This window comes from Pelodiscus sinensis, chromosome 1 (genome assembly GCF_052426305.1).
Source record: "Pelodiscus sinensis isolate ZL-2025 chromosome 1, ASM5242630v1, whole genome shotgun sequence".
Taxonomy (NCBI): domain Eukaryota; kingdom Metazoa; phylum Chordata; order Testudines; family Trionychidae; genus Pelodiscus; species Pelodiscus sinensis.
In genome coordinates this window covers 92,614,068-92,639,400 of record NC_143052.1, presented here as the reverse complement: position 1 = coordinate 92,639,400, position 25,333 = coordinate 92,614,068, and the positions used below count along the sequence as shown (strand labels likewise).

The 25,333-nt window shown below is 45.6% G+C and overlaps 1 protein-coding gene across 4 annotated transcripts in view; it reads left to right on the top strand.

The window, feature by feature from the left end:
- Positions 1–19,467, top strand: part of CACNA1I (calcium voltage-gated channel subunit alpha1 I) — a 116,566-nt gene extending 97,099 nt beyond the window's left edge. For all 4 annotated transcript variants that reach the window (XM_075936472.2, XM_025185139.3, XM_075936515.2 and 1 more), the window contains 7 exons: positions 889–1,010; positions 2,221–2,550; positions 3,713–3,859; positions 12,530–12,646; positions 13,375–13,540; positions 14,616–14,812; positions 16,483–19,467. In XM_075936472.2, coding sequence (XP_075792587.2) covers positions 889–1,010; positions 2,221–2,550; positions 3,713–3,859; positions 12,530–12,646; positions 13,375–13,540; positions 14,616–14,812; positions 16,483–17,184 — 1,781 coding nt within the window. In that variant the 3' untranslated portion in view covers positions 17,185–19,467. The remainder of the gene's footprint in view (positions 1–888; positions 1,011–2,220; positions 2,551–3,712; positions 3,860–12,529; positions 12,647–13,374; positions 13,541–14,615; positions 14,813–16,482) is intronic.
- The last annotated feature ends 5,866 nt before the right edge of the window (positions 19,468–25,333 follow it).

Below are 25,333 nucleotides of genomic sequence, written 5' to 3'. Positions count from 1 at the left end.
AGGGGATATTTTGTTAATATTTTGGTTTTTATTTGTTTATTTCCAAATAAAAATCACAACATGTATATTAATTTTATATAAATAAATGTCAATTTTCTGGCAATTGCATGAATAATTATATCTTTATGCAAAATCTCAAACTTACAAAGTATCTGAAATTTCCACAGAAGCCTGTTCTATTTGATTAACCATGGTCTATACTTGGTCTTATTTCAACAAAATAAGTTATGTATCATATACAAAATTTAAAAGTACCTTAAATTTATATTTCAATTAAAAATTATGTAAAATTAATTTTAAAATTATCTAATATTAGCAAATAACAATTTTACACATCAAATTATTGTAATAATATAAAATATACCTAAAAGCCAGGTGTCTGGTGTGGTTTTTTTTTTGCTCGACAAACCATCTGGGAACCCCAGGTGGCCCTGAAAGCTATCCATTTTCATTTGTGCGGCCCTTGGTAGGCTTCAAATTTGACGTGCCTGGGCTACTGGGATGACTCAGGGGGAGTTCATGCACTCCCTTGGTCCATGTTGACATGTACCAATGGGCAAAACTTTCAGCCAAGTCCATAAAGAGGGACAGGAAATCTCCTTTCACACCAAGAGGATTAGGCCCTTGATCAAGTGACTACTGCTGGATGTTCTGGGGGTAGCCTTTTGCCACTCTTCCACTGTAGTGCAAGTAGATTTTAACTCTCCACCAGTATGGACCCCCAAGCCCGACCCCCCGACAAAAAATGTTTTGTGACTAGAGCCCTGCATGGATATACATTTATAGCTGTGGGTGCAGTGGTCACAGGGAATCTTACCCTGAGTCCCTTGCACACTGTGAGAGCTAGAAATGTGTCCACTGCACCATTATAAATCCTTTCTTTTGCAGTATGCAATGATGAGAACCCCTGTGAGGGCATGAGCCGCCATGCCACCTTTGAGAACTTTGGGATGGCCTTTCTCACGCTCTTCCAGGTCTCCACTGGCGACAACTGGAATGGAATCATGAAGGTAACGCGGGCCTCAGAGGAAGAAATGGCTCTGTTCTAGTGAAGGAAACAGTCTACGTTGGAGTAGGAAGGATCAGTGCTGCTGGGAACTGCCCTGGGCAACCATGTTTTGGTGTCAGCGCCACAGTCAGAGGCGTAGCGCTAGAGCCAGGGATCACAGACAGAGTCAGTAGTTGGAGCCCAAGGTCAGAACTGGGTTACCCGGAGTGAAGCTAAGTAGGGGCAGGGTTGGGTCCAAGGCGGAAGCTTTTGCAGTCAGGGGCAAAAACTGAAAGCAGCTGGTGTTGGTGGGCTTAAGAGCTGGCCTCTTGACTCTTCCAGTCAATCGCAATCTACTACTGTTCAACTGCATTTATTGGGGGACCTAGAGACTAGTTCTGTTGCAGGCCCTGCTTTCTGACAGGAACTGTTTTCACAGGAGCTAGATGATGGGGAAATGTAGATGTTGATTTGCCAGATCAGATCAGATTTATCTCCTGCCGTACTAAATCAGACCATAGGCCAATCTAATCTTGTTAGGCAGCTGCCTGAGAGAAGTGTAACCTCTCTCCTCAAGGAGCAGGACAACAGTGCGGCCATGTTGAAACAGGGGTGCATTTGGTATGACATACACCTGGAGCTGCAGGGGGCATGGTTTGTGATTTAGCAACCTCAGGGAGATAAGTTTTCTCTCCCATATTCAAATCATATTGCTCCAAATTAAATAGTTCACAAGGATTCAAGGGGTGGGAGTGGACAATTCTTCAGACATTGGTGGTGGCTTTGGGAGATGAAAGGGATTGGGCACTTAGTTGCAGTGATTCTTGCTCACACTTGTGGGATTAAAAGGACTATATTTGGGGGTCTGGAAGGACTTTTCTTTGTAGAGAAGAGATCACCTGGGTGCTGAAATAATTTGTTCAGTGGAAGTGCTGAGAGCCATTGAATCAAACTAGAAACCCTGTATATAATGGACACCACTTCAAACCAGGGGGTGTGGCAGCACCCCTAGTTCCAGCCCCTATGAGGACACCACTTCCTGTAAGTGCAAGGGACAGTGGGCATCACAGATCCCACATGCTCAGACAGCACAAAGTATTGGAGGGCTTTAGTCCTGCCTGGCATTGGAGTCTGTGTTTTTTGCCTGAGGGAGCAGACACATTCAAATTCTTACACTAGTCCTTCCCTCATTTTTTCCCACTGCTGCCTCTGACACCTGCTCTTTCCTCAAGGATACGCTGCGTGACTGCACCCATGATGACCGGAGTTGCCTCAGCAACCTGCAGTTCATCTCGCCACTCTACTTTGTCAGCTTCGTGCTCACCGCCCAGTTTGTCCTCATCAATGTGGTGGTGGCTGTGCTCATGAAACACCTTGATGACAGCAACAAGGAGGCACAGGAGGATGCGGAAATGGATGCCGAGATTGAACTCGAGATGGCACATGGGCTCTGTCCCCGCACTGGGGGCTCCCCGAGCTCAGGACAGGGAGGAGGAGGTGGAGGAGGTGGGAGAGTGGACCCTGAAGGACGTCTGTGCATGAGGTGTTACTCTCCAGCACAGGTGGGTGAAGATTCATGCTTACCAGCAAGACTGCAACTAGCTGGAGTGAGGAGAAGGAGGGCAATCTACATGATTTAGAGCTTAGTAATGGGATAGAGGCTGGTGACTGGTTTGCATTCAGGTCAAGCGTGGGTGAATTGGGTTGTTCCAGTGCATAGTTGGAGTTGTGTGGGGCCAGGACTGGAATAGCAAGAGGTGCAGGGGCTATTGCAGAACAGATTGGTGGTGCGTTGGGAGATGTGTGCAGGAAGTTCAGGATTACGATAGCAGGGGTTCTGTAGGTCAAGGTTAAGGTGCCTTAAAAGAGTATTTTGTGTGGGGAGCTGAGGATCAGAATAGCAGGATATGGTGCAGTATAGGAGTGAGATGCATTGGCAGAGCTGGAAGGGAAGTTTTCACAGTGCCTGTCTGCACTGGCAACTAGTGACGTTAGTCCCTCCATTTTACATGAACACGAAGGCCTGGCCTAACTATAAAGCTAAGGCAACCCAGTTCCATCGCTCAAGGATATGAAAAATCCCCATCGCTGAGCAATGTAACTATTCTGACATAACCCCCTTATACAATGCTAGGCTGATGGAAGAATTCTTCCATTGACCAAGCTACTGCCCCTCAAGAAGGTGGGTTACCTACGCCAATGGGAAAACCCCTCGTGTCAACACAAGTAGTGTCTACACCAGTGGGTTTTCAACCTTTTTTCAACTGTGGACCCCTAACATTTTTCAAATGGAAGCAAGGACCCCTTTGGAAATCATAGATTTAGTCTGTAGACCCCTGAAGGTCCGTGGAGCACAGGTTGAAAATCATTGTTCTATGGTAATGACAGTCAGACCCCTCAGACATAGTATGCAGATCCCAGGGGTCTGCAGACCACAGGTTGACATCCACTGGTCTATGCTGAAGTGCTGCAGTGGCACATCTGTAGTGTTTCAAGTGTAGACAAGCCGCAAGTACTGGATTCTGCCACCATCACTCACCTTAAGTGACATCTTGCTTCATGACCAGCCTCACTGACTTCGGTGGGGTTTCTCACAGAGTAAAGTGCTACTCCATCCATCTAAGAGTGGCAGAATCTGGCCCTACATTTGCACAACACAATAAAGCAAAAAACTCTGGGTTCTTCAAATAATTTCTCCCATCCTCACCCTTTCTTGTCCCCTAGGAGAACTTATGGCTGGACAGTGTCTCTTTAATTATTAAGGACTCTTTCGACGGGGAGTTAATGATCATCGATAACCTATCGGGCTCCGTCTTCCATCATTACTCCTCGCCGGCCATGTGCGAGAAGTGTAACCATGACAAGCAAGAGGTAACCTGCGTGCGAGGATGGGGAGGGACACCCCCCCCCAAAACACAGACACACATGCTCATACCCTGGAGGTTTCCCTGTGAAGAGTTCAATAGATTGTCCTTTGTTTGTTACTCCAGTGAAGCTCTGATATTAGCCTGTCGTCCTAAGTAATGGGAGGCATGTATGTACTGGTAGAAAGCAGGAAGGAAAGGTAGATGTACCAGAAAGGCAAGAGAGAAAGAACTAGAGGTGGAGATATTGCAGAGACACACTAGCCTCTTCAGTTGTATTCAGTTTTTCACTTGGGCTGTGTCCAGACACAGGGGTTTTTTCGAAAAAACTTCACCTGCATCTAGACTGCACCCGCGTTCTTTCGAAATTAAATCGAAAGAACACGGCTTTTCTTTCGACGGCGATAAACCTCATTTCACGAGGAAGAACGCCTTTTTTCGAAAATGCTCTTTCAAAAAAGGCATTCTTGAAAGCAAACAGGGCTTTTTAGAAAGAGAGCATCCAGACTTACTTGCTGCTTTCTTTCGAAAAAGCGGCTTGCTTTTTTGAAAGTTCCACATGCAGTCTAGATGCTCTTTCGAAAGAGCCTTGCAGTCTAGACATAGCCTTAAAGAAGAGATTTGTTTGTGTGAAGGACACAGTGTATCTTCTCCAAATTTTTTCTGCATGCAAGGCCCAATTGTCAGAGCACTTACACCTGTGCTTAACTTTAAGCATGTGGTTTCTGAACTTCCCACTGATGTCAGTGGGAGTTCAGCATGTGGTTAAATGCCTTGATTAATTGAGACCATAATCTGGGAGGAAAGATTGGATTTTCAAGTAAACCTGTTAATTAGTTTGAGTTAAACTTTATTAAAAATTGTCCGATTAAGGAAGCGTTTGAGTCTGGGTTTTTGTTTTGTTTTTTGTTTGTTTGTCTGTTTTTGAGGGGATCTTTCTAGCTGAAAATGGCTTTTTGCTAAGGATGGGAATTTCAGAATCACATAAAGGACTTACGAGCTCAAGTCCCATGAACTTTCCATGAGACTTGTGTTCCTAAATCAACTATACTTGAAAATCCCTCTCTAAAGCTTTGGAATTTCTATTAAAACTCATTGAAAACTTAGGAACAGGCTACATTAAAAGGAGTTGGGTTGTAATTAAGGAACATTTTTCATGATTGTTGCATCTTACTGTTATGATTATTAGTCTCAGAGGGGAGTCATGTTAGTCTGTAGCTTTGAAAAAACAACAGGTAGTCCTGTAGCACTTTAGAGATGAAGAAGTGGGTGTTGCCCATGAAAGCTCATGATACTGTGCTATAAATGTATTTTTGTTATTCTCTAAGGTGCTACAAGACTATTTGTTGTTATAATTATGGTTTGAGTTTTGTCACTAGCTCAGGTTATTCTTATATATTGTCAATGTGACATCAATGTGATGTCAATCAATTATCACCGTTCCCTGTCTGGTTAATTTGCATGCTACAGTTTTATTGGTTGAAATGAGTTAGCAATGTCAGTGTGTCAAGAGTTCTCCTTGGTAGATTACTCTGTCCTCTGATTGGCTCCATGCACACACCCAAAATTACTTGTTGCTTTTGAAAATCTTGGCCATAATTTTCAGCATCCTGCTTGGTGAGGCAGGTAGCAGCAGAATTTTCCCACCCTCTTATCCTGGAAGGAAGGCAGCAAAATCACCACATTGCCAGCAAGGGCCAGATTAGCAGGGTTTCACAACCGTAAGATGTACTTGTGGTGCACCTTCCCATGCTAGCAAAAAATTTTAGAATCCAAGTCAAGGGAAAGGAAATAGTAATAAGGCTGAAAAGAAAGATGAAGAATCATGGATTTTCATGAGCATCATTACCATGTATATGCTGCTGTATGCAGCTGAATTATGTGTAGGTGAGAACCACAGGTAGCCTTGAGCACATTCGTTAACCCTAGAGACATCCTCTGGATCCCCAGGTCTCCCCACCTACCTCAGTTCAGCACACCTACAAAGCTTCTACACTCAGCAGACTTTCTCTGGGCCCACTTGGGTCCTTCTTTGAGTCATCTTCCCCCTGCTTTCCAGCTCCACCAAGTTCCACACCCTGAGTCCAACTTCTGGTGCCAGATATTCTTCCCTGCAGACTTTCTGAAGTCTGTAGGACCTACTGTGGACACTAGTCGATTCCATATTGAGTTGATGGTTCCTGCAGACCTGTTATGGTCTGCAGCAGATTCTGGGCACTTCAGAATATCCACAGTGTGCAAAGCTGCGAGAAGGAGCAGGAATCAAGCTTTGGCACATGGGAAAGCAGGGAAGGCTGGTGAATAGTGGGAAGCTGATTTAGGGTATGTCTATACTAGCTCGTTAGTTCGAGCTAGGTAGGCAAATGAGGGCAAGCGGAGTTGCAAATGAAGCCAGGGATTTAAATATCCCGGGCTTCATTTGCATGTTCCCGGGCGCCGCCATTTTTAAATCCCCCTTAGTCAGAACTCCGTGCCCGCAGCTACACGTGGCATGGAGTAGGTAGTTCAAATTAGAGATCCTAATTCGAACTACTGTTACTCCTTGTGGAACGAGGAATGAGGAGTAACGGTAGTTCAAATTAGGATCTCTAATTCAAACTACCTACTCCGTGCCACGTGTAGCCGCGGGCACAGAGTTCGGACTAAGGGGGATTTAAAAATGGCGGTGCCCGGGAACATGCAAATGAAGCCCAGGATTTTTAAATCCCAGGCTTCATTTGCAACTCCAGCTTCCCTCATTTGCCTACCTAGCTCAAACTAACAAGCTAGTGTAGACATACCCTTACAGAGGATAGCTGGGAAACCAAGGTCATGCACAGTTTTGAAGCTCCACAGAGTTCTTTGAATTGTGGCTCCTTATGGTTCCCAGTATCCTGCAGTTCTCCTGGTTTGCCTGGTCCCATTTGCCATCAGAACATAGAGGCTTCAGCAGGTTTCCTTCCTCTACCTGCCTTGATCTCTATGTATGTCATAGCCACGTCAAACTTAAACACAAGAAATCTTTAGACAGAACCCTTTGTTAAGGTGGTGTTAGAGTTGAGAAGACATACAGGAAGACACAAGAGTGCATAAAACACAAATGGATTTAAAAACCAAGAAAAATATTTTGAAATATTAAAGGAAAGAAAACAGCAATTTTATAAATAGTTGCACAGACAAACACAGTAGGCCAGAATGATAATGACAGTCTATAATAATTTTTTTTAATAAAAAAAGATTAAAAGAAAAATAGGAATCAACAAGCATGTGCTAAAAAGATGAAAACGAAAACACCTGTGGAAGAATTGATTTGTATTTTAAAAAGTTCCAAGAAATGCTTTAGAATTATAAATTATTTTTCAAAGTTGGCATTTTTGTTTTATATAAATACATACTGAAATTTAAAGGAAATCATTGATCAACTCATGCAAGAACAATTTATCATTAAAATGTGAATATTTTTATTTTCTAAATCACATTAAAGTAAAATTAAAGATCAATATTTTAACAAGGTATCTGCATCATTATTTTTATCCATAATTTAATAGTATAAAACTTTAGTGAAAAAATAAGGAAATTGCATAAGAACACTGTGCCACGTAACACTGAAGGTTATTCAGATACAAACGCGAAGAACATTGAAAAGGTAGGATTTACACAGACACGTGTGTGCTTCATCAAAATAATAAGGAAGCACCATGCCAAAACAATGTGAAATCTCCTCCTATAACAAAACTTGCCTACATACTTCAATTTCTTTGTTTCCTTCCTATCTAGGGCTTGCTCCAGCAATGTGCAAAACATTGTAAATGCTTAAAGTTTTTAATTTCGTGCTAAGAGTTCTGCTCTGTTAAGCAAAATTGTTCAACGCTAGAACCACTCAAATAGTGGACTTTTTGGTTTGCTGCGGATTCCAAAAAAATTGTTTTGGAGCAACCCAGCTCCAAACCCTTCCTCTTCCCCTTCCCCTTCCCCTTCCCCTCCCCCCCCAAAAATGTTTTTGATTGAACAAAATGTTTTGTTTCAATTTTGAGCAGTTTTTAAAACATACTTGCATTAGTAAAAAAAATAATTGAAGGAAATTTGTACTGTAAAAGTCATGTTTACTGCAAAACTAAAAAATGTCAAAATGAAATATTTCAACTTTTAGGAATACTTGGGGGGGGAGGGGAGGAAGTATTATACAGTGAAGTGAAGTGGACACAAATTCACAAATGTTGCCAAATCTGCATTTTTCACACACCCCCAAAAAAAGGTTTGTCCAAAAGATTTTGCTCAGACCTACTCAGCATCTTGCAGGACACTGCCCCTGGAGCTTTGTTTTCAAAACAACACACAGATTTTCGTGACTGTTTTCAAACTGTCCACTGATATCATTTCATGTTTACTTCATCATCTTTATTCAGGAAAGTTCTAAGTTGTCTGTAGTCTGTAAATGCTGTTATTCTAAAATATAAGAAGACCCTTCCACTAACTTGTTCTCTTTTCATGTCATTTATGTCATTTCATTTTCTGTCTTTATAAGGTTTGAGTACACATTACCAGTGTTTATTGGTGGCCCATAGAGGGCTTAGTGTGAAGGCTAGGATTTGTCAATGAATAATGGTGAACAATCATTCTGAGCCTGCTTGTTGTCTATTTATGACTTTGTTAAGTATGTCTTTTTGTGTAGACTGCAAGGTGGACAGATTTGCAGAATAACAGTTCAGCAAAGAGTAACATATTCTAGTGTTTGTGGTCAGTGATGATTGGAAATGTTTTGTTATGGTTGAAGGATGTCTCAGTTTTTTTCCTATGTCATGTTTGCTTGCCAACAAGGGACAGAGTTAAGGTTGTTTTGGTGGATAAACACACACGTTGAATGGGGTCGGATTTAGATTGTGCTTTCTAGACATAAATTGTCATTTGGTTGTGAATAACATGTTTGACATAATGCAGTGGTCAGTTCCCCAGTTTGTTAATGCTCTGAGTTGGTGGCTTTTGTACTTGAGCAGCTTGGACACCTGTACAACATGATATTCTTGTGTTGGGACAACCTAACAGCTCTTTAAAAATATAGCTCAGGTTTTTCCTTTTGTTTATTGCAAGTGATATAGCTCTCTGAAGGAGTCCTCTTCCAATCACTGACACTGGCACAGACCACTAAACTTCCAGCCTGAAGGAGTCATCTCACCATATCATCTTCTTACTATTATTTACATAGTGCCACTGATGCACGCTGTCTGTTCAAACACATAGGAGGACAAGATCCTAGTCCTGAGGAACATGCGGCCACAAATAAACAGATAAAACAACAATAAAGGACTGGGCACAGGAGTTGGAGCTAGCTCTGCTCTAGATCTGGAAGAGAAGGAATTATGTTTGAAGGGGGCTACCTGGCATGCAGAAAGAAGGAGAAACTTTCCAAGTATAGAGGACAGATGTAGGTGGGAAAAAGCAAAGGAATCTCTAAGGAGAGAAGTGTGCGGAGGGGAGTGTAGGGTGTAAAAGGGGATGGAGAGGAAATGAACAGAGTTGCAAGCAGGAGCAGAGCTATACAGAGCCTGAAAGATGAATATGGAGAGCTTTGTTACACCTGATGAAGAAAGAAGGAAAATAGAGGAGGGAGTGCCAGAGGTAAAGCAATGGGGAGGAGAAGATGGTGTTCGTGGATGTGTTGGATAGATTAGAGGTGAGAGAGGGAAGAAGCAGAGAGGACAGAAGGGAATAGATTATAGTAGTTAAGGGGAGAGAGAGTCAAAAGCATGATATTGGCATGGACTGAGGGCAGCATGATTATTGCTGGCATGAAAGAGCCTTCACGCTATTTAACCTGGGCAATCTCCATTAACCCTAGACTGAGGGGATCTTCTCCTCGTCCAGCATCAGATTACACTGTTATCCCCAGACTAAGGGCGTGTGTATGCAACATTTAGTTTGCAACAAGGAGTGTGAGTGAACCTGGCACTAACCTGATGTTGGCTGTTAGTCTGCATGGACAGTTTATGATCTAGTCCCATTTCAGCAAGGACTAAAGAGTAAGAGACCTAAAAAAGAGTCATCGTGGCTTAACCACCATGTAAAGGAAACAGTGAGGGACAAAAAGGCATCTTTCAAGAAGTGGAAGTCCAATCCTAGTGAGATAAATAGAAAGGAACATAAACACTGTCAAATCAAGTGTAAAAATGTAATAAGAAAAGCAAAAAAAGATTTCGAGGAACAGCTAGCCAAAAACTCAAAAAAAAAATAGCAAAAGGTTTTTTAAGTACATTAGATGCAGCAAGCCTGCTAAAAAAACAGTGTCCCCCCCAGACGATCGAGATATAAAAGGAGCAATCAAGGACAATAAAGCCATTGCGGAGAAACTAAATGATTTCTTTGCTTCAGTCTTCACGGCTGAGGACGTTGGGGAGATTCTCAAATCTGCACCGTCGTTTGTGGGTGATGAATCTGAGGAACTGTCCCGGATTAAAGTGTCATTACAGGAGGTTTTGGAACAAATAGAAAAACTTAATGTTAACAAATCACTAGGACTAGATGGCATTCATCCAAGGGTTCTAAAAGAACTCAAATGGGAAATTGCTGAACTATTATCTGTGGTTTGTAACCTATCCTTTAAATCGGCTTCCGTACCTAATGACTGGAAGGTAGCTAACGTGACACCAGTATTTAAAAAGGGCTCTAGAGGTGATCCTGGCAATTACAGACCGGTAAGTCTAACTTCAGTACCGGGCAAATTAGTTGAAACAATAGTAAAGAATAAAATTGTCAGGCACGTAGAAGAACATAATTTGTTGGACAAAAGTCAACATGGTTTCTATAAAAGGAAATCCTGTCTTACTAATCTATTAGAGTTCTTTGAAGGGGTTAACAAACATGCAGATAAGGGGGATCCAGTAGATATAGTATACTTAGATTTTCAGAAAGCCTTTGACAAAGTCCCTCACCAAAGGCTCTTGTGTAAATTACATTGTCATGGGATAAGAGGGAAGGTCCTTTCATGGATTGAGAACTGGTTAAAAGACAGGAAGACAAAGGGTAGGAATAAATGGTAAATTTTCAAAATGGAGAGGGGTAACCAGTGGTGTCCCCTAAGGGTCAGTCCTGGGACCAATCCCATTCAATTTATTCATAAATAATCTGGAGAAAGGGGTAAACAGTGAGGTGGCAAAGATTACAGACGATACTAACTGCTCAAGATAGTTAAGACCAAAGCAGATTGTGAAGAACTACAAAAAGATCTCACAAAACTAAGTGATTGGGCAACAAAATGGCAAATGAAATGTATGTCGATAAGTGTAAAGTAATGCACATTGGAAAAAATAACCCCAACTATACGTACAGTATGATGGGGGCTAATTTGGCTACGACAAATCAGGAAAGAGATCTTGGAGTTATCGTGGATAGTTCCCTGAAAACTTCCACGCAGTGTGCAGCAGCGGTCAAAAAGGCAAATAGGATGTTAAGAATTATTAAGAAAGGGATAGAAAATAAGACACAGAATATCTTACTGACCCTGTATAAAACTATGATACGCCCACAACTTGAATACTGTGTACAGATGTGGTCTCCTCACCTCAAAAAAGATATTTTGACCTTAGAAAAGGGCAACTAGAATGATTAGGGGTTTGGAAAGGGTCCCATATGAAAAGAGGTTAAAGTGACTGCAACTTTTCAGTTTAGAAAAGAGGAGACTGAGGGGGGATATGATAGAGGTATATAAAATCATGAGTGGTGTGGAGAGGGTGAATAAAGAAAAGTTATTTATTAGTTCCCATAATAGAAGAACTAGAGGACACCAAATGAAATTAATGGGTAGCAGGTTTAAAACTAATAAAAGAAAGTTCTTCACACAGCACGTAGTCAACCTGTGGAACTCCTTGGCAGAGGAGGCTGTGAAGGCTAGGACTATAACAGAGTTTAAAGAGAAGCTAGATAATTTCATGGAGGTTAGGTCCATAAAAGGCTATTAGCCAGGGGATAAAATGGTGTCCCTGGCCTCTGTTTGTCAGAGGCTGGAGAGAGATGGCAGGAGACAAATTGCTTGATCATTGTCTTCAGTCCACCCCCTCTGGGGCACCTGGTGCTAGCCACTGTCAGCAGACAGGATACTGGGCTAGATGGACCTTTGGTCTGACCCAGTACGGCCATTCTTATGTTATGTTTTTTTTTGACTAAAGCAGAGCAAATTACAGAGCTGTTAATGCACAGCAGCAGGCCCACAAGGACAGTCCCTCTGTCAAAGGCTAGTGCAGGGTAGAGTCACACCTCAGCTTGCCACGAACTAATTGTTGGTGTGGACAAAACCTAGGGACTTTTCCCCTCCTCTCTGTCTCTGGAGCAGACTATTATCCCCAGTGGAGGAAGTCCTCTGGCACTGACTCTGTGAGCCATATGCTTGAGGAGCCGGATGCCAGACTCTGATCTTGGAGCAGATTCTCTGGACTCCTCTCTCCTTCTTGGATGCCAAGGGAGTCTTGATCAGTGAACCCATCTCCCTGGCAGCTCCCAAACTTCATTTCCATTGTTTACTAGAAGTGGATTCTCTCACCAGGCCTAGCTGTGGGTTAGGAAACAATCAATATAAACAAAGGAATGTTTTAAAGTCAATCTCAGGTGTACAGGCTCTCTCCCTCCACCCATCCACCCTTAAAAGAGTAGAACTGGTTGAGAAACAGACTCAGCCCATATCCTGTGACAACTTCTTTCCCTCTGGTAGGTTCAGCTGGCTGAAATGGAAGCCTTATCCCTCAACTCAGACAAGTCTTCCTCCATTCTGCTTGGGGATGATTTAGACAATCGCAGCATCTGTCAGTTGAGTCCTAAGGAGACCAAGGTAGGAGCATCCTCGGTGTTTGGGATATATACTTACACAGTGGGCAAAGTATGCAGCCGCCTATGTCCTCAAGGACACATCATCCCTTGAAAGAGCCACCCACTCCTCACTCAGGGCATGGGAGTGAGTCGCATGGAGGTCTGGCTTTTCCCACTTATAAGGGGTGAACATCTCCTGTCTTCACTTCTCCATGCTGTGTGAGACAGGGTCTGTCACAGAACTTGTGTGCGCACAGCACAAACCAGGGAAGAGTGGAGAGGTCTGCCTCTTGGAACAGGACCACAATGTCCATTGGCCGTTAGCACCAGCTTATCAGATTCATGTTCCTCTTAATGTGCCGCACTCTGTACCTCTGACCCAGATCAGCTGGACTGCCATGGTCCATGGATTCCCCTGCTGATCACACTTCACTCTCACAAAGAATGTGAGTGTCAGGCACTTAGCAGCAACTCCTCCCCTAGAGACTTATCACTCAGACTGATCTGATGAAAACACAGAGGGGTGTGCAAACTACAGCTCCTTTTACCACTATCAGAGCTTGCTGTGACTAGGAATATATTTGGGGATGGGCAGGGGATGTAAATTCTTGGACTATCTGTTGGTTAACATGCACGTGCACTGGCCAGGTATCTTCAAAATCCACCCCATCTCCAGACCTTGCTCAGTCAGTTTCACTATCTCTGTGTGTTTTTTTCCTCAAAAGATATTTCTTTCATTTTTTTCAACAGGATGGCCCGAACAGCCCTGACTCCATGGGCGTGGGAGATCTGGGGGAATGTTTCTTCCCATTAACAAATACAGGCGCTTCTCCAACTCCAGAAAGTTACTTGTGTGAAATGGAGAAAATCCCTTTCAACCCAGTCCAATGCTGGCTGAAACATGAAAGTAATCAAGGTAGGGAAGTCCTCTTCATTTTCCTGGGTCGTGCAGTCATTTGAGGCTAGTTCTGCTGACAGTGCAGACCAGTCCGGGTAATCTGGCCTGGCTCCACTTTATTCTAGAAAGGAATGGTGTTGATATGATGTGGGAATTCACTCTCAGTTCGCCAGTCTCACTGCAGTGCAGAGCTTCATTGGCAAGGAAGGAGGTGCTGGGGCTCAAGCAATTTTTTTTTTTGTACATTCATAACTGCTGGGGCTGGCCCCAAGGTGCTGGGGCTACGAACTGCAAAACCTAGAGGTGCCAGAGTTCAGTTCTGGTAAGCTCTGGCACAGATTAAGCACTGATGTGGTGTTTGCTTGGTTTCCCCGGCACCTTTTATAGTGTCTATTGTCTTTCCTCAGAGTTGCCCTAGACAGACAGATTTCAGAGTATCTGATTCTCTTTAACACTAAGGTCCCTTTGGGCAGCTGGAGCAGAACGCAAATGACAATAAGGCCCAAAGGCTTCAAAGCCAATGTCATGTCAGCAGTCGGGTGGAGGAACTGTGCTAACTCCATAGAGTAGACAGTGCCACCATTTCCTGAGGCCATGCTACTTATCACAAGGGTCTGTGGAGTACCTTCATCTGCCCTAGAAAAAAGAATCCTAATTTCCCTCCTGAGCACGTCTCTGGCTATATTGGGTCACTGTGCTCCCCAGTCACTTTTTTTGTGTATTTCCCTTTTCTACTACTCTGTAGGAGCCTGGCTATGGGCCCATTGAGTTCAGTGGAGTTGAACCTGGGTTACATTTGGCCTATCATGTCTCAGCCTTGTGCCCCTTTTCCTTGTTCAACTATTGCCCCGAGCTCTGATAGTGCTTCTGAGTCTGTTATTCACTCTGGTAATTATGTGGAAAGCAGGATCAGTGGAGCATGACCTCCCAATGCTCAGAATTCATGTCTAGGTGAATGTGTCACTAAACACCTGCAGTTTGTTGGGCTTACATGACCCTGAGCTTGGTAGAAACTGAGTCCCCAAAATGGATCAATGGACTCTTGAACTCTTATTTTTCTTTTTTCATTCCGCCTTCTTTCTGCCACTGTCAGTTCCCCCCAGACCCTTCTCTCCAGGTACAGCCAGGCCTCTGTTACCTGTGCCAGCAGAGTTTTTCCACCCAAGCATCTCTGCCACCCAGACTGGGCAGGAGAAGGTGTCCTGTTCAGGCAGCCTTCCTAAAATATCTCTGCAGGGTTCATGGGCATCACTGCGATCCCCAAGTGTGAACTGCTCACTTCTTCACCAGGTAAGGGCCCTACTTCCCACCCTCCCAGGAGACCTCATGTGTATCCAAGCAAAGAGGGCATGAGAGAGAGAAGAAGGGCATAGAGTGACCTATCTCTGGAGGATCAAAGGGTTAGATCGCTATTGGGAGCAGAAAGTGCAGTAGGGTGAAGAGTTATTCACAGTGAGTGCTAGGGTGGAAGGAGCTGGATGGCACAATAGGTAAGGCACTGGCCCTGCATCTCCAGAAAACATGTCTTGGCCTGGTTTGGGTCACACATTAAGTTGACAGCCTCAGTCTAGATCCAAGTATACATGAGTTCACACTGGCTCCTGGGCCTGGCCTCCCTTCCTCTTGCTACTTGGATGGCAGGAACAAAGAAATAGAACCAGACACCCCTGTTTCTAGGTTTGATGCTGATCCTGCTAATGCGAGCAGAACACTTTTAGCTTAAGGACTTGGTCTAGTGGCGGGGAGCTCATTAGCCCTTGGGTTCAACACATGTAAACATAGTCTCACCAGGAGTTAAAGAAGGTGGAGTAGGAAGTCAAATGTGTTCACAGGGCCCAAGCAACAGGGGCAATGAAGTCCAAATAGAACTGGAACGGACCTTGCTTCATTCCCACACACATGGGGCTTGTTTTGTCTGGAGCCCATCCAGATGGACTCTGTGTCCCTGATCTCTGTATTCATATCCCTTCTGTTCCCTATCTCTCAGGTAGATACTGTGATTTGTCACTTAGGAGACTGGGGAGAACAGAGTAGAGGAGGGGAAATAAAATGTATTTGAGAAGCACAGGTGATAGAAAGGAAAAGCACAAGAGGACTCCTCTACCATGCTTATGCTAAGGTGTCTCCTGAATCACTCATGTTCCAGGCTGCAGGAGAGTGAAGTTGAGGAAGGGTTGGCCCATTCGAGAGAAAGAGAAAATCAGACACCTTCTATTTTACCTATTATGATAAATCCCAAGGTCTCCAGACCCTTTTATTATAAACAACTAAAATGTGAAATAACAAAGAAGACCAACAAAACAGCTGTTTTCCCCTCTCTTTGGGCCCTTCCCTGCCGCCACATGAGGTGCTTTGTAACTAAAGCAGGTCAGAACAGTTCCAAACCAGAATTTTTTTAAATCAGAACTTTCCAGTTCGTCAAAAGCAAAATGCTCTGTGGAGATGGCTGATTCTGATGCAGTTCTGACCGATCTCTGCCTTGTTTCCAGTCAGCACGCCTACTGGCTCCTCCGCAGGGCAGGCTGACAGGGAGCTGTGAGTCCTGCTCCTCAGCAGTGTGGGCTTGCAGGGCATTTGCCTCTGTGACTGCCTTTCAGATGGATTGCTCCAGAGCCAGGTGCCATTGTCTGTGGCCAAGAATTTCAGAATGTTTGGTTTTCCTTTCACATCAGAGTGAAACCAAATTGCACAATAGCAAGTCATGAGGTAGAATTCCCGTTCTCTGCCCTGTTCCAGTTGTGACCATACTGCCTCCTGGTGACAATGGAACAGGTGGTCACATAGCAACAAGGCATGAATACAGGGTGAGAAATGTTCAGGCCATCTAACTGAACTGCTTTATAGGGGCCCTTCAAGTAGATAGTCAGTAGCTAGTGCCACATTTCCATCTCACCCCAGTTGTCCCAGAGGCAAGGAACTGAAATTAAAAGCTTTTCCTCTGTGGCATATTGTTCTCTCAGGCCACTGAAAGTGACACCTCCCTCGATGACAGCAGGAGCAGTAGCTCAGAAGGCAGCTTGCAGACCACTCTGGAGGACAGCTTGAACCTCAGCGACTCTCCCCAGTGCACGCTGGACCTCCCGGTGGCCCTGTGCCCGATGCCAACAACTGCCACCCAAAGAACCATGGCAGCCCCGCTTTCTCCTGCATCCCGGAGGCGGAACCTGCGGGGCCGCGGGATCTTCAGCCTGCAGAACATCAGGCGGCATCAGCGAAGTCACAGCAGTGGCGGGAGCACGAGCCCAGGGTGCACTCACCATGACTCCATGGACCCTTCTGATGAGGAGGGTGCGGGGAGCAGCCTGAGGGGTGGTAACAACAGCGAGCAGTCAGAGACCCTCAGCAGCCTCTCACTGACCTCTCTCTTCTCCCCACCCCCACCACCCCCAGGCCGGGCGCTCACGAAGAAATGCAACAGCACAAGCAGCCTCAATGCCTCCTCCCGAGGGCCCACCACCAACGACGCCAAGCAGTTCTACTCGGTTGATCCCCGGGGGTTCTTGTCCATGCCCTCGTGGGTGACGGACTTCTGCAAGGACACCCCCTCGCCGGGTGATGACGAGGGGTCGGACAGCCCCGATAAACTGGGGACGGCAGACCATAGCTCCCCACTCCCTTCTGAGCTGGAGCTGGGCAATAGCGTCAGCAAGAGGAACAGATGAGGGTCCCTGGGGTAGGGAGGGGAGCAAGCAGTGTGGGCAAGGGCACGCCTTGTGCTACCATTTCCCAGCAGCAATTCCAAAGGATGGTGGGGAAAAGAAACAAGCAAACACAATATATAAATATATACATATATATTTAGGAAATACTCTGGTACTGTACCGCTGAGGTATGAGAGAGTGAAAGCAATACGGCACCACTCCCGCCCACGTGTTGGACGGGGATCACCACCACAAAGATCACAGTGATGAAGAGGGCACCACTGGGCTTGGAGGGACTGGGCCCACCAGCCAAATACCTGCCCGGGTGGCAGCCATTTAGTTATATACATATACATAGAGAAAGAGATTGATTTATTTATTTTTTTTACTGAGCGATTAAGACTTCCAGAAAGTGCTAAGTAGGAGAACAGGGCCGGGGGGGGGAAGGGGGGAGCTTGGGGACATTCATTTCACACAGGGAGGGGGAAAGGAGACGAGAAACCAAGGAGGGCTTGGTTGGTTTGGTTGTTTTTTGAGAATTCCTCATCATTCATACTTCCATTTTGAAAATTAATGATCACAGGCCAACTTCTCAGCCAATGTAAGTCAGCAGGGTTCCCTGGAGGTCCTCAGCTGGAGTAAATCAATATAGATTTGGTTTCAATGGAGACATGAAAGTTGACACCAGCTGAAGATCTGGCCCTGACATCAGGAAAACCCAATGAGGTGATGCATTGGAAGTGATCTGAGATTGCTTTGATGAGTGTGTGTGAACGCAGCAGGAATGCTCTGGGAGGGGAGGAGATGGAGGCAACATGGCAACTGTTGACTGTGTTTATTTAATACTGTTTCATTTTATTTATGTATTTATTTTTCTTTTTTTATTTACCCCCCCCCCCCCAAAAAAAAAGAAAGAAAGAAAGAAAAAGAAAGCTGCTAAGAGAAGAAAAGATGTTCAGGGTTTGTCCCCTCCACTCCAGGTTTCTGTAATTGTGACAGTTTTTATTTTAGAAGCCCAAAGGCGCAAAAACTATCTAGAGAATCAGATCTGTTATTTTTTATATATCTATATCCATGTATACATTACAAAAAAAAGAAATTAGAATTAAAAAAACAGGCAAAATAAAATGAGCCTCAGTCAGATATTAAGTGCACTCCGTCCCCAGGCACAAATCTGGGGTTTGTGAACCAAACTCTCTTCCTAGTTCCACTGATGTGATGCCACTGAAGTCAATGGGCCTCATTCTGCTCTCACGCTGATGTGACTCTGTTGACATCAGCAGAAGTTATCCTTGATTTAAGCATGATCAGAATCCACCCCAATGACAGTTGAGGGGCATGGAGGACTTCACAAGATCAGGCTCTGAGGGCAGAATTTGTGTGTGCGTGCATGCATGTGTGGGCAATATCATGTCTGTTTGACTCCCTCCAGGCAGTTGTGTGTATGTTTCTTACCTTGTTTGTGCTTTACAAAGGAATGTGCACTCATTGTGAGAGAGGTACATGCCTGGCTGCTGATTGGTGTCCGCTGATTGTGTGGTGTGAGGACAGATTCCCACCCCTCCTTCAGGATCAAGCTGAACACAGGAGTATCTGAGTCTCTTCCATAACTATTGCAGCAAGTTCCCTCCCCTCCCCCCCGAGACTGTATTGCTGTTTCAGGCCAAGATTTGCTTCACCATCGCCCTCTCTACGTGTGAGAATTGTTTTAAGAACTCATCTGTTTTGTATCCTTTCCAGATTTATGGTGGGATAGGAGAGAGGACAAAGAAATGACCTGAAGTGCTTGAAAAAAAGTGGAATACAATCCACAGCCTCACTGGGCTCTGACATGGGTATTTCTGAGAGCATGAGAAAAAGGATGGGGCAAAGAGAGGAGAAGCAGCAGGGGAAGAGAGAGGGAGGTTCAGAGGACATTGCTTCATCATATTGACAGGAAAGAATGAATCTCCCACAGGGATTCCTGTCTAGACATTGTTTCTCTTGGAGGCAAGAGGGCTAGTTCAGCAAACTCCTCTTGGAGGCACCTTTCCCGCTGGAATCGGAAGCCCTGTGCAACCTAGTACTATACAGATTTGCTCATCTGTTTTTTGAGCAGATGCTTAACACTATAAACTGGGGCTGTGAACACCACGTGTGTCAAGGGGAACAAAAAAAAAGGATAATTAACTTCTGTATTTGATTTTATTTGTTCAGAGTAATCTGTGTTTTGTGGAAAGTGCACTGCTCTGACTGTAGGCATGCCGGGGAAGACAGGAAAGCCAAAGTCCCCATCTTGGCAGGAAGGCTGCTGGTCTGGATTAATTAAAGCAATAATAAGGGTTTAAAATGGCTTTTGCACTGGTTGTTCCTTGGGTGGGTTCTCCCTGCACAATTGAGGAAAGAGAACCACTGTGGCTCTGTATTGCCTGGGAAGGAAAATGGCCAATTCATAGTAGACAGAAGACTAAAATTGGCTACACGAGGTCCATGGTTAAATCCAGGCGTACTTCAACATTGGAGACTGTGCTTTGCACAATACGTGCTGTGTGTCTCCACTTATTTCAATTGGGGCCTTTGAGATGAACGGGACAAAGCGCTGGAAATGTGAGCTACCCCAAGAGTGGCTGGAGGGATTGGTATCATGTCTAACCTAAGAGTGGGAAAGGAACCTAGGATGGTGGTAGAGCCAAAATTTACTCCAATACATGGTCACTTTTGAAATAGGTTTTCTGATTGCCATGTTAGTATCTCTTTATCAACGTGGATGGAAGACGAATCATGTTCCAGGTAAAACTCGGCTATGCAGTGTCCTCCCCAGGCCAATTTTGTGGTGTGGGGCTCGTTTCATGGACCAGTGCTATCCCCCATTCAGAGGTGGTAGAAGGACCCTAGACTGGCCTTACCACCTGTTAAAATGGTAGGTAATATTGATTATAGTGAAGCAGAGAGCTGTGTATTTTAAAACCAGTCCCAGCTTCCTAGCTCCCCACTATCCCATGAGAGCTGTGTAGATGTGCCAAATTTAAAAATAAGCTATTTTGAAATAAATTAGAAATAAGATACGTAATTTGCATAGCGCAAATTGCATATCTTATTTCAAGCTTAGGGTGCTGTGTAGACACACCTGGTCACTTTCAGCAGGAGGTCGGGCTTTTTTCATAGGCAAAGAATCTATTCCTGCATTTATATGTTTGTATGCACACACCTGCCTCTACTTCTAGGCCACCATTTTATATCAGAAGGTATAGGTTTCACAACTGAGCTGGGACCTTTTGGAGTACTGTACTCCATTTGCACACAAACAATGAGGAGTTTTGTGGCAGCGTAAAGACTTAACAGATTTATCTGGGCATAAGCTTTCATGGACAAAAGCCCACTTTGTCAGTGCCTCTTTTACACATGAAAGTTTATACCCAAATAAATCTGTTAGGGCAAGTCTACGCTGCGGGCTAAAGTCTCTTGCCACCTGTCTACACTGGCTGCTTGAATTTCCGCAAAAGCATTGACTTCCTACTGTCTGAAATCAGTGCTTCTTGCAGAAATACTATGCTGCTCCTGTTCAGGCAAAAGTCCTTTTGCGCAAAGTTTTTGCGCAAAAGGGCCAGTGTAGACAGCTCAGATTTGTTTTCCGCAAAAAAGCCCCGATCGTGAAAATGGCGATCGGGGCTTTTTTGCGGAAAAGCACGTCTAGATTGGCACGGACGCTTTTCCGCACAAAGTGCTTTTGCGGAAAAGCGTCCATGCCAATCTAGATGCTCTGTTCCGAAAATGCTTTTAACGGAAAACTTTTCCGTTAAAAGCTTTTCCGGAAAATCATGCCAATCTAGACGCAGCCCTTGTGAATTGAGGGTTACAGGAGTCAGAGTAAGAAGTCCTCCAGCTCACCATTATTTCAAAATAAAGGCTTGCAGCATAGACACGCTCTTTGTTATTTAATGCTGCTGTGCAGAGGTACCCTTAGTCTTTAAGGTGCCACAGGACTCATTGTTTTTGCAGATACAGACATTGATGGCTGCCCCTCTGATACATTTGCACACAGTCTAGCATGCCTGATGGGTGGCAGATAGTGGGGTATGACTTGCAGTCTCACTGATTCACCTCAGAGAAATATTTGGATACCTCACAAACTTAGTTAGCGTAAGAACCCATGAGTGGACACTAGGTAGATGAGATTGGATTTATAAAGGGAAGTGGGGAGAACAGCTGTTCCCCAGGAACTCCTACCATTCCTTCCTCTGCTTCTGATGTCCACTGACTTGCTTAGACAAGCATATTCTGAGATGTTCAATTCCTCCCGATGAGCCTGTTTAGGAACTACCAGGAGACTGGAAATGACAGACATCTCTGTGAGTTTGTCCTATAGCTAAGGTCAAGTTCTGGGGGAAAAAAGCACAAACTTCACCAAGGCCCAAATGGTGTCATGTCACCAGCTCCCTATGCACCATCCCCAAGCTTTCCTTGGGCCCCCATGTATCTTTTGGCCTCTAGTTATTTGCCAGATAGTGGTCATGTCTGTGACGATGGGGCCCCTGCCACTTAGTCTTCAGTGGGATAGCGAGAACAGCCCCCAAGAACTGATGCATTGTCAGCTTGTCCCCATTCCCACTTGGAAACAACTCAGAAGGAAAAAGTTCCCTTGTTTTTCCAGAAGTTCAGATTCCCAGACAATTCTCCCCTTCTCTGCTGACTCTCACAGTCTCCCCCACCTCTCCTACTGGGTGCATTGGCGTGGCCATGCTCATCCCCCTCCACCTCATCAAATGGTTTGCGCCCTCTGCTATACAACTCATACAAAAGGCTTCTGGCTTAGGAAAGCAGTTACCATGGAAACAAAGGACTAGGTTATCTTTAGAGAGTATTTTGTCTCTCTCTTTTAATTATTTACTAACGGTTTGAAGAAGAACAAGGAGAAGAAGAAACATTGATTCTTCCCAGAGAGAGGGAGTTGTTAAAACACAGCAGAATTTGTTGTCTTTCCCCCAAGGGATTCCTGTGCATTGGGCTGGAACAGGTCTAGTTCTCCGTATTTGAGAAGGTTCCTCTGGCCTGGTTGTTTCAGCTTCTCAGTGGAGCCCATGTTGCCAGGCTCTTGAGATTGGAGCGAAAGGGAAGGTAGAGACCTCACGTCTGCGCTACTGTAGGAATTGCTGAGCTCTCTGAGGCTGGGTGGAGGCAGGTGGCCCGTCATCTATGCTCCCGGTGACATGAAGAAGGAATCACAAGAGCCAACACAGAGAGAGTTGTCTCAGTTTCAGTTCACTGTTTGAACAGGTGCCCTTACATGGTCTCAGATGACTATTGCTTTCCCCTATACTTGAACAGGAGCTAACTTCTGTGTGGTGCCTGTTGCTCAGGCCAGATGTTTTAGGGTGTGTCTACCGTTGGAGCTGGGGATGGGACTCCCAACTCAAGGAGACATGCACACACTCAGCTCCCGCCAGCGCACTAAAGTGGAATGTAGCTACGGCAGGGTGAGCAGTGCGGGGAGGTGTGGGCTGTCCTGAGTGGGTGGCTATGGGGTAGCTAGCCCATCTTATTCATGCCAGTGTGGCTACATTCTATTTTTAGCACACTTGTTCAATGAAATTGCTTCAGCTGGGAATCACCCCTTCCAGCTGACCCAAGTGTAGATATGCCCTTAAAGTGGATGGCTATTCTTCCTACCTCTACCGAAAGGTTTCCACACAAATAAGAGGTATGGTGACCCAAAAGCCATAGCAGATATTTGAATTAGCATGCACTAAGTCACAAAAGCCAAAGCGGGGGGGGGGGGGGAGTAGGGCAAAACTGGCTTTAGGACAAGCAAAAGGGCTCTGTACAGACATATACACTATGCCATGTGGAGTCACATATTCCCTACAGTTTACAGCCTTAGTAATACAGAATTTAGCAATGCCAAAGGCTCATCTCATCATCCACACTGTTTCCCAGCCATGACAGAATTAGGCCCTGGCAGTTTGTTTTTCAGTGTCGCCTAGTCTTGTGGGTTTCCCTACCTCCCATAGGAAACTATTCCCTAGCCTGCTACTGTCACAAAGGTCTCCCCAAATTTCAACTTTTTTTCACCCCATTGTCATTAGTTAAACTCCCCCCCCCCCCCCGCCCCATCTATCATAAATAAATCCTTTTCCTACTTGATGTTTAGACTGCTCAAATACTTGTAGACTGTTACTATGTCCCTCTTAAGCTATTGCTTAGCCAAACTAGATGCATTTAGCTATTTTAATCTTCCCTTGCCAGCCAGTTCCTCTGGCTCTTTGATCATGTTCTGAGGAATCTTCTTTATAAATCCTTTCCTCTCTTAAACTGAATCCTCCCTATTTTCTATGTGCTTTATCTCAGGCTCAGGGGAAAGCCCCAGCTGTCAACTTGAGTGCTAGCTGGCCTCCTCTACATAGGGGAACTCTCTCTTCACCCACTCCCACCTGGGAATGGAGAAAGGTAGAACTACTTATTTTATTCCATGTGGGAATTGATTCTTTTTCAGCACCGCCACTGACACAGGGACCTGCCAAATTCCCCATTCCTAGACGCTGCTCTTCCCTAAATAAAAACCAGGTAGGCTTTGCCTGCCCTGCACCCATCGATACTCATTTCATTATGAAATATGAAGAGAAGTTAGACTCAAGGGATAGCAATAACCAGGATCACCTTATTTTATTTGCAAATCTGCACCATAGTATAACTGTTTTCCCTCCAGTTTTCTGGCACCTGCCCAATTCAACACATTGTCATTGATGGAGTAGGTATATTAGCTAATTAAATACAATGGGTCCCACTCCTTTAAAGTGCTGATTGCCATACATCCCCTTTTAAGTTAATGAGTATCAGTTTTGTCACTGGAATCTTGGGGTTTTGATCAAAACAAATTTCAATTTCTTATAAAAAAACAGCATCTGAACTTTGCCAGAGGTGGCCACGAAATATTTCTAACAAAAACTGATGTATTTTGATTGAAATGCCATTGTGGTGTCATATGGGGATTGTAGCTGAGAGGCCTCCTATTCCCAATTGTTTTGGGGCATCACCACCCCAGAAGGACTTCATCTCCCATGAGCCATAGCAGTCCCTCATCAAGAATGGAGACCATGATGCATCCTAGGCGATGTATTTCAATTAGGGCAGCATTTCCCAAACTATGGGCCGTGGCCGGGTACCGGGCCTCAGCGTGCCTGGTGACTGCCGACAGGGCCGGCCTCAGGCCGATTCGGGCCCCGCACCCCTGAACCCGGAAGTGCCAGCTGGGTCTCTCCCCTGGCTCTGCCTGGCGCGGCCCCCTGCGTGTCCTCCCACCCCACCCCACCCCTAGAGCGTCCCCGCCGTGCACAGCTCCTCCTCACCGCCTGCTGCTGCCCATATGCGGCGTTGCACGTGGGCGGGGAGCACGCCTGGGCTTGACGTGACGTCACGGCCCAAGATTTTAAAAGTCTTCGGAGGCACGTGGCGGGGCCACGCTGGCTCTGGCGGCCTCCGGCCCCGCAATGTGGAAGGCAGAAGGTAGGGAACGGGCTTGGGCAGAGGCGAGGAGGAGGCGGCGGCGGGCTTGCATGGAGGGGGAGGAGTGGAAGGAGAAGGGGCTTGGGCAGGGGTGAGGGGAAGGCACCGAGGGACAGGGGTGCAGGAGAGAGAGACAAATGCCAGGGGGCCAAGTGCAGACCATGAGGGAAAGGGCAGGAGGGGAGGTGTCAGTGGGAGGGGGGACAGGGTGATGCTGGGAGAGGAGAGGGGAAGGACACTGGGGGCTGGAAGGGGAGGTGCTGGGAGAAGGCTTGAAAGAAGGGGTGGGCATGAGGAAGGCCAGGATGGCGCAAGGCATGTGTGAGGGCACAGAGGGGCAGGAGGGGATGGGGCAGAGAGTGCTGAGGGGGTGGATATCAGGGAAAGAGGGGGCAAAGGGGGCAGGGGCAGTAAGGGAAGGGGAAAGCACCAGGAGAGTGCAGGGCTAAGGGAAGGTGCAGGTGCCAGGGGATTCTGGGGTGAGGAGGAGGGGAGAGCTGGCCACCAGAAGCAGCACTGGACGGGGGAATCGGGGCAGGCTGGGGAGATTGGGGGGCCGGTGGAAGCAGGGCTGCCGGGGGGTGCGAGGTTGGGGGCAGGGAGCTGGCCGGGGAAGATGGGGGTGGGGAGAAGAAGCGGCCTCTGGAAGGAGGGCTGGATACAGGCAGTGGGGCTGGCCAAAGGAGATTGG